The following is an 8,872-nucleotide window of genomic DNA, read 5'->3' as shown; positions in this document are numbered from 1 at the left end:
CCAGTATCTAAATGTTTCACTTCTCTCGCTCTTCCGTCGTTCAACTCCTCAAAATGTCATCAAACAGGATCACTTGATGAGGTAGCGAAATCGGCAAGCAGTCTGTAATGAGCTTTCTAACCAATCCTTCTCCGAGCGACACTTGCTTTCATTTTCCCTCAGTATTGCCTGGGTACTTTGCATATGCCCAATTTCATCAAAGAATGCTTCCCACTGCGAAGTCTTCTCATTGTTTCCGATAGCAATGTCATAACCTGCAAGGACCGGCAACATACATGCGAGCCACCCAAGACTGTCTGGCGTCACCGTTGGGCCAAAGATAGCCGTTTTCTCATCGAAATACATTCTTGGCATCCCATATCATCGCAAGTATTTGTTCCAAATACTACCCGAGGAAAATCTTGGACCATATGGAAACCCGATCCGAGACACCACAACAATATTTTGAAATTCAACCTGCGGCGCCACAACATGAGTTTCTTCTTGCTATGTGCGTAAACTCCTTCGTCACATGCAAGAGCTAGTTTATCCTGCCTAAAGATTGGACCAAGATATACCCTTGAAACGTTTTTTAGGGCGGTATGACACTGTCTGTACTCTGTTACCGCGGTGGGCTTTAGGACAGGAGGGCACCAGTGTCAGTATTTAAAGTTTACTTTACCAATAATATCATGGTATACTGTAAATGCTTGCTGTATTATTAGCGATTTATTGCCCTCCTCGCCGTTGTCAATATATGACGCTCATATTTGGTGGCCATCTTAGGCTTTGCATGGTGATGCAGTTGCGTTTTTAATCTGGTTATTCAGCTCCTCAGTGGATAACCTGACCCTTAAAACATAGGATTAGACACGGAAAAAATACTCTTTCTATCATAATGTCTGCGAGAATGTTATTTAGCAGTTTATTGATACGGGTGTCCCTTTCGGCGGCATCTTAGATTTTACCAATGATGCCAATGCATTTTCGGTACGGGGTATCATGTCGTTTTAATGGACTAGCCTGACCATAAACTATGGGGATACGCACACCAAATCAACCTCCTATCATAAATAGGTGGCGAGGTTCCATGGTCAATTACATGAATGACAGCCATCTTGAACGCCATTCTTGTAATTTCCACCTTACTCGCTTCCGCATGATTCAGAATGCTCTACCCAAGTATTTTGACTCCCCAGGGAGTATAGTCCCAACATGAAATCAAGCGTCAACTGGGGACATACTAAATGCACACAGCGACTTCCCCAGCTGATAGGGGACTATTACGGCCTAATTAACGTACTGTTCACTTTTTTGCTTGCAGTTTACCCCGTTTTTTACTACGGCCCACCCTACGTACTAGCGTTCTCTCATCCGCACCCCCGCGCACTCGACTCGCGCACACATTCTTGCACACGCCCCCTATTAAAAATCTGCCGCCAGCATCCACTGCAATCACGGCCATCGCCGTCACGTTTCCATTCCGTCCCCCCGCGTTTGTCACACCGTCCATCCCGTTTTTGTCCACAGTGCCTGAAAGCGTCGCCCGTGTCCGTGGCCGCCTGGGAACACAGTTGTAAACGCAGCCATAATATTGTTTTGTAAATCGATGGAATTCGAAACGTGTTTCTAGGTAACGCAATACGCATCTCCTACGAGACACTCTATCATCTGTACTAATGTAACATCTGCTAAATGGTATTTACTCTTGTATGCTTATATGCAGTTACTTATGGTAGAAGCTTGGTCACCATAGTCGATCGCAGTACCATCGGACGTAGCCACACGTTCGTTATCGACCTACCCGCAGGCAACCGTCGCCGCTGCTGCCCTTTCTTACTACATATCTGAATGGACTATATAGTGCTGCGGCCAGAGGGCCAAGCTCGCCCCGTTTATACATCGCGTGCCACATGCGTGCTCCGCCCAAAATTTCGAACTGTGCGGTTACTACGTTTGCTAAGCATTGGTCATTTCTAGAACGTGATATCACATACAAAGATTGGCGTATGATCTGTATTGTCAATACCGCCAGGCGGATTACCTCAATAATGCGGCCTTGTTTAAGTAATACAAAACGGTCGTTGTTTGCTCGTCAGACAAGTAGAGACGCAATCCACGTATCACTCTATTTGTTCCTCGGGCGCACGAAATATCGGCATGTTTTTCAGATGATACTAAGCCACTACTAATGAATAATTTACTAAATCCAAATACACTGTAATAATAATCGTGAGCTACGCACATTAAATTCCATATCAGTCCGTAACCATCGACATTTCTAGCTGCGTTTCGCGTATCGGGACCTGAAACATTGATGATTTCACGGGCTGGTTACACTTTCTTCTAGCGTTATAGATAATTGTCGTGGGTATCCCAGGTATAGCGGCGTGTAACGTTGCGACCGGGCGGCGCGGCACCGCTGTTACATGCACGTAGGCTGCGACAGTTGATTATCGAGTTTCATCAGCGCGTCGCATCTTCATTGTTCGTGTTCGATACAGTGTGAGATTAAAGCGGCGCTCTATAAGCAACCTTCCATCTGTAGGAGAATAATGCGGGATGAGAGCAACCCGAGACGCGCTTGCTCGCCTGCACTTCTCACTGATTTACAGCCAAGAGGTGCGACAATGTTTTATAGTTAATGTGAATTATTTATAGCAATTACACATTCTTTATAGGCCTGATAATGTATAATCTATATAGCACTTAATTCACATTCTTCTATAGACGATGTATATTTGTATAGGTAATTGTATTTCTTCATATTTATATATTGTCCCACTCATAGCATAATGCACATGCCTAATCGTGACGCCCAACGGTTACGCTGTCCTCACACATACAAAACAACACACGCACTCCGCTCGACCCGGCACAACTGCCACCTATAGCGCCCCTCGCAAGCAATAACTCACATCACAGTCACACACACACATCCTAACAAACCCGCTATACTATTGCTACAAACACACGCACGCACACACACGCACGCATCTTACACACATACCACACACACCACCCCACACCATAACACACACATCACATATCTAAATAAAAAATACTAATATGATAAAAAAATTAATAAATACGATAATATATACACCACAACTCGGCACCAACCACACGACACGCTCGCACACACTTATACAAACACACACACACACACACATCAGAACGCCACCACAAGCACACACACACACACACACAAAACAACACACACCTAAGCACGCACACACATACAGAGCGCCACACAACGCACACACACACACAACCACACACACAACACACACGACACACAACACACACCACACACACACAAACACACCACCAAAAACACGCAACATACAAACTACAAGCGCACACACGCTTACACGCCACCACACACCAACTCCCGCCCCCACACACACACAAAACACACACACATCACACACACACACACACCACAACACACACACACACACACAGCCACACACACACCACACACACAACACACCACACACACACACACACACACACACACGCACACGCACCACGCACCGCTCACCACAATACAAAAACGCCCGCACACGCAAACGCTCACATTACCATACAAACACACGGCGCACAACACGCTCCTCGATGCGAGTTACATACTGCACAGCTTGGTAATTGTGTGAGGCTTGAGTTCGTGCCTCGCAATATTACAGGATTAGAACGCTGACAGTAGCCGAGTGATCGATGCTTGCAACCTACCGGCTAAAGATTTCAGCGGAACTCGGGATCCTTACGTAAAGACTTTACCTACTCCCTGATCTGAAAACGCAACAGTTCCAGACAAAGGTACCTGCCTGTTAGCGCGACACCTGACAGTCGATTATCACCTGTCTATAAGGGCACCTTTAGGGTTTCGTGTTATCTTCAGGGTTTCACCATACATTTATAATTTGCAGCACCTTGCCAACCGATAGGCTTGGTCGCCCCTCGCGACCCACAAATTTGCCCCCCCTGACACAACTTTATTATAATCTGATTATTTGAATTATAATATGGAAACCTATAGTTGCCATAATTTAACAAGTAGCACGGCAGACTGAATTTGATCAGCTGCGTACTTTTCCACGCGTAGCCACGTGTATATATTGCCTAATTATCGACTTCTGATCGAAAACGCAAGTATTCCTCGACCAAAGGTACAGGGTCTGCTGCCTTACGAGGACACCTGAAGGCTCGACACCTGTCTATTAAAGGGCCACCTTGTGTTTCACGTGTTATCTTCAGGGTTACCATACATTTATAATTTTCCGCAAGCACCTTGCTACTTCAACCAGCTAGGCCTGGTCCGTGACCGACATGGCCTGATAACTTTAATAACTGATATTGAATTATAATATGAAATATAGTTGCCATAATTTAAACAAGTAGCCACGCAGCTGATATTTGACCAGCTGCTACTTTTCACAGCGTAGCCACGTTGTATATATATATATATATCCGATCAGATATCCGATCAGCAACCGTGTTTGCAGTGCGTATAACGACTAACGTGTGACAACAATGAGCGACCAGGCTTGAGTTTCCCTTATATATGACTTGTGAAATGGCGGTGCAAGCTGCTAACATAGTGATCAACACTTAAATACGATTAACTACAAAGAACTACTACGACTATACATGCATTTTGCAGTGTTCCATGCACTACTATCTCGTTATTTCACATGTTTTCATTATATTATGTAAATGTCCTAATCGCACTGTTTACGAATTGTTTATGCATAGACTATACATTGTTTATACATTGTTTATGAATTGTTTATGCAATGTTCATTCATTGTTTGTGCGTCGGTTCCAGGTACACAGGAAGAACCTTAACCCGACCTTCAACGAGGAGTTTGCCTTTACGGAGGTCCCATTCCTCGAGCTAGGGTCTAGAACTCTACAGCTGGCCGTCTACGACTTTGATAGGTGTGTCACACATTGCAGCTGCATCGTGCTCTCAAAACTGCTGCATCCGTAGCAATTTCACTCGCTATTGTGCTGCTTGCCGACGCAATTTTGGAAATTGATGCATCCTTTACAATTCGGCTCTCACTTGACTAGACGGAAAAGCCGATATAAGCTAATTTCAAAATATTTTTTAATTCTATATCGTTTATGAGAACACGAGATCTTGCATAGGAGCATCAATTCAGATGCACTTGTATGGATAGCTGAAAAGAAATAGTTGAACCATTCATTGTTTTTATCCCGATAGGTTCTCTAGACACGATCTTATCGGCCAAGTTGTGGTAAAAAATTTGAACGGGGACCTCTCAACATGCAAAGAGAAAGATTATACAATGGACATTCTTTGCATAAATCAGGTAATTAAAACTTACGTGCAAAATAAGATATAGGATATACAATCCAAGTATCCATTTTTCATAAACTAGCTATAACAAGTTCTCTCTCAGAAATTCGGGTGAACGGATACACGGATAGGGTCCGTGAGCAGGTGTGAAGCAGGTGTTTGAGCAGGTGTGAAGGTGGTGTAACATGCAGCATGTGTTTTCTAGGCTGCGTAATATTTTGTGTCTTTTAGTAGCTATTATTATTGTAAACCTACCTTCCACTACAAGAACGTTTTTTTAAACACCTAGAGAATGCCCGGAGTGTTCAATCAAGCCTTAAAAATGCCTCGTTTGGTGCTATCAAAAGAAAAACTTTTATCGTTAAACAACTTGGAATTTAAGTGCACAGGTAGCCATTGCTGTAATCTCCCGGCACTGTGCAGATTCCGACCAATCGGAGGTGACGAGTACTTCAACACCAACAGCAAGTCTATCAAAGCCATGCATGATGTTTCCAGCAATAACTATCGTAACCGTGGCATTAGTGCAAATAGTAACTACATTTCAACAAACAAGGTCAGCACTGTACGATCAAGAGGAGTAAACCTAAACAATCTAAGCTACATACAGAGAGAACCTAACCTTAATCCCAGTAAAAACGTGAGTACGGTCTGCTCCCACCGGTGTGCAACTGACAAGTCATTATACAGAAGGTCGCCTTCGAACATGGTTCAAGTAACAATTGACAAGTCAGATCAGCGAAAATACTTCCCAACGTTTGCAGTGACTAACTGTCGGTCAATTATTAACAAGGTCGACGAAGTGGCTCTCTGACTAGACAGGTACAGCATAGGAGTAGCTGCTTTAACAGAAACCTGGCAATCACATGCGGTGCCAGATGAAGAGTTGAAAATTCAATCATACTCACTGTTTACAAAATTCAGAAATCAACAGAGAGGAGGCGGTGTCGCTATCTACGTACACGACACCTTACAAGCTCGAAGTCTTAAGAAAATAAATGTGCCTGACGAATTGGAATGCATTTGGATTTGGTGTCGTCCTAAATTGCTGCCTCGCACTACATCATGCTTAATAGTGTGCTGTGTATATAGTCCCCCTGGTTCCGTGCATCATGAAAATTTGAACAATCATCTAACTGAATCGACTGACGCACTACTTATTGACTACCCAGATGCGGGAGTGATAATTACTGGAGATTTCAACCATTTTGATTTACAACCTCTGTGTAAAGCCCATCAATTGAAGGCAGTCGTGACAGTTCCTACACGTGGTAATGCTATCCTTGACAATATCATTACCAACATCCACTCTACATATTTGGAACCGTTTACATTAGCACCTCTTGGGCTCAGCGATCATCTATGCATTATTTGGCAGCCTATTGAAAGACATCTTTTGAAGCAATTTAAACGGAAATCGACTCGTATCGTTAGACCTCTTCTTGATTCTCGGCTGAGAACTTTCGGCCGTTGGATAACCACATGCGATTGGAATGATGTCTTATCTGCAACTGATGTCACCTTCAAACTGGACGTTTTTAGTGAACAGCTGGCTAAACAAATTGATCTGAACTTTCCTACCAAGATCATCCACGAGCATGCCACATCAAAAAAATGGTACTCTGCCAAAATAGAGGAACTTATCAATAAAAGACAACGTGCTTTCCGTAACAAGAGTAACTGGATCTGGATAGTTTACTGCGTAGCCCACGGTTACGTGGATAATAACGCAGGGAGGTGTGCGCTTAGATGTTGTCGTCAGCGGCAGTGGAACAGATAAGGTCTATCTCGGCCTCAGTACGCTGGTTCCACTGTTGAATAGTTCTCGGAAAGAAAGAATGGCGAAACTCTTCGGTGTTGATGTGTGTGTGTGTGTGTGTGTGTGCGCGAGTGCTCGTAAGCGTGCGTGTGTGCGTGCGTCGCACAACGACAACGGTGTATTAAAGGTTACACTACTAAAAATCCTACTAACTTTCGACATAGCGCAATCAAAATTTCACCAACCAGAGTACTTTCTCACACAGCAGGCAGTGTTATGATCTTTTCATTTTTAGTCTACCCATACTTAAAAACCACCTAGAACCCATCTGCCCAGCAGGCGACGCAGCACGCTGTGTTGTTAGTGTAAATGTCGGCACTCCGTCCTTCAGCGGATCTGAGTGCGTTTTTTCTTCTCTCGCGGATAAGGCTTGAGTTTCATTATAGATATATTAGACGCTGACACCGTACGCGGCTTCAACACTCTTATCCTGTTTAATACAAGTAATCTGAACAGCTTAATTCACCATCCAGCCCGTTCATGCCACATGCACTTGGAACGTCTGAATAAAAAAAGTAAATAAACACGAAATATATTTTCTACCAAAGTCTTAATGTTTCTCTACTCTCTTTCGCCTATTATTGCCGATAACTTCCTGTAAATGCCGTTCAAATGCTCCGCTGCAACACATGAGTACACCGCACGCACGCCGCAGTGCACAAACAACTAAAATATAGACTTTATTGTAGTTATAGCTCTATATTCTTGTTATTTGTGCATAGCGGCGTGCGTGCGGTGTACTCATGTGTTGCAGAGAAGCATTTGAACGGCATTTACAGGAAGTTATCGACAATAAGCGAACGAGAGTAGAGAAACATGAAGGCTTTTGTAGTAAATACATTTCGTGTTTATTTACCATTATTTTTTTATTTAGACGTTCTAAGTGCCTGTGGCTCATGAGTAGAACTACTCTCTACTAACTGTATAATGGCCCTGTCACACATTGACGATTTAGCCAGCGTATGCCGGACGTATCAAAATTTCTCTAAAACGCTGGCATACGCTGAACTATCGATGTTTTTTTTCAATTTTGGGCGTATACATAGCGTATTCATAACGAGTTGGACGTATACTTAACGTATTAGTCAGGAGAAGGTGGATCTAGGAGAGTTGATATAAAGTTTTCTCTCTACAGGAGAAGGTGGATCTAGGAGAGTTGATGTTTTCGCTGTGCTATCTACCGACAGCAGGTAGACTCACAGTCACCATCATCAAGGCAAGAAATCTAAAAGCCATGGACATTACCGGTTCATCAGGTAAGTACATCTCACGGGGGCCATATATATATATTGTAGTCGGGAAATAACAACTACACAGGTGAATTCACTGGATTTGTAGTAAAGCTGTAAGAACTCAAGAATGACACATTAAGCCAGAAATAACGCACAATAATATTTAATCAAGAAGATTCATGTTTCAGTAACAAGATTCTCTCACCAAACCGATTCAAAGCATTGCTGCTTCTAACACAAATCACTATATAGTCGCACAACTATACTCGACCGATGAGATCATGCTGTCTATACTGTCTGCTCGCTAAACTACACTATTTCTCTCCCTCTTGAAATCGACGCGCGCTTTTGCTTTTATATGAGCACCGAACTACGGGGCGCATGCAGGACAGGCATTTTTGTACCTATAAACTTGACAAAAATGAGTTTTGTGAACACAAAACTCAATTCTGTCAATCCTGTCCCACAAAACTCAATTTTGTGAACACAAAACTCAATTCTGTCAATCCTGTC

General features: G+C 43.3%; 1 protein-coding gene across 1 annotated transcript in view; it reads left to right on the top strand.

Moving 5' to 3' along the window:
* LOC106807266 (synaptotagmin-6-like) overlaps positions 1–8,872 on the top strand; it is a 53,107-nt gene that overhangs the window by 29,559 nt on the left and 14,676 nt on the right. Inside the window, exons 4-6 of the mRNA XM_014809562.1 lie at positions 4,815–4,923; positions 5,213–5,321; positions 8,263–8,383. Of these exons, the coding sequence (XP_014665048.1) occupies positions 4,815–4,923; positions 5,213–5,321; positions 8,263–8,383 (339 nt within the window). The remainder of the gene's footprint in view (positions 1–4,814; positions 4,924–5,212; positions 5,322–8,262; positions 8,384–8,872) is intronic.

Source organism: Priapulus caudatus, unplaced genomic scaffold, assembly GCF_000485595.1.
Source record: "Priapulus caudatus unplaced genomic scaffold, Priapulus_caudatus-5.0.1 Scaffold204, whole genome shotgun sequence".
In the NCBI taxonomy this organism is placed as follows: Eukaryota; Metazoa; Priapulida; class Priapulimorpha; order Priapulimorphida; family Priapulidae; genus Priapulus; species Priapulus caudatus.
The sequence above is the reverse complement of the archived record's forward strand: the minus strand, read 5'-3'. Positions and strand labels throughout refer to the sequence as shown.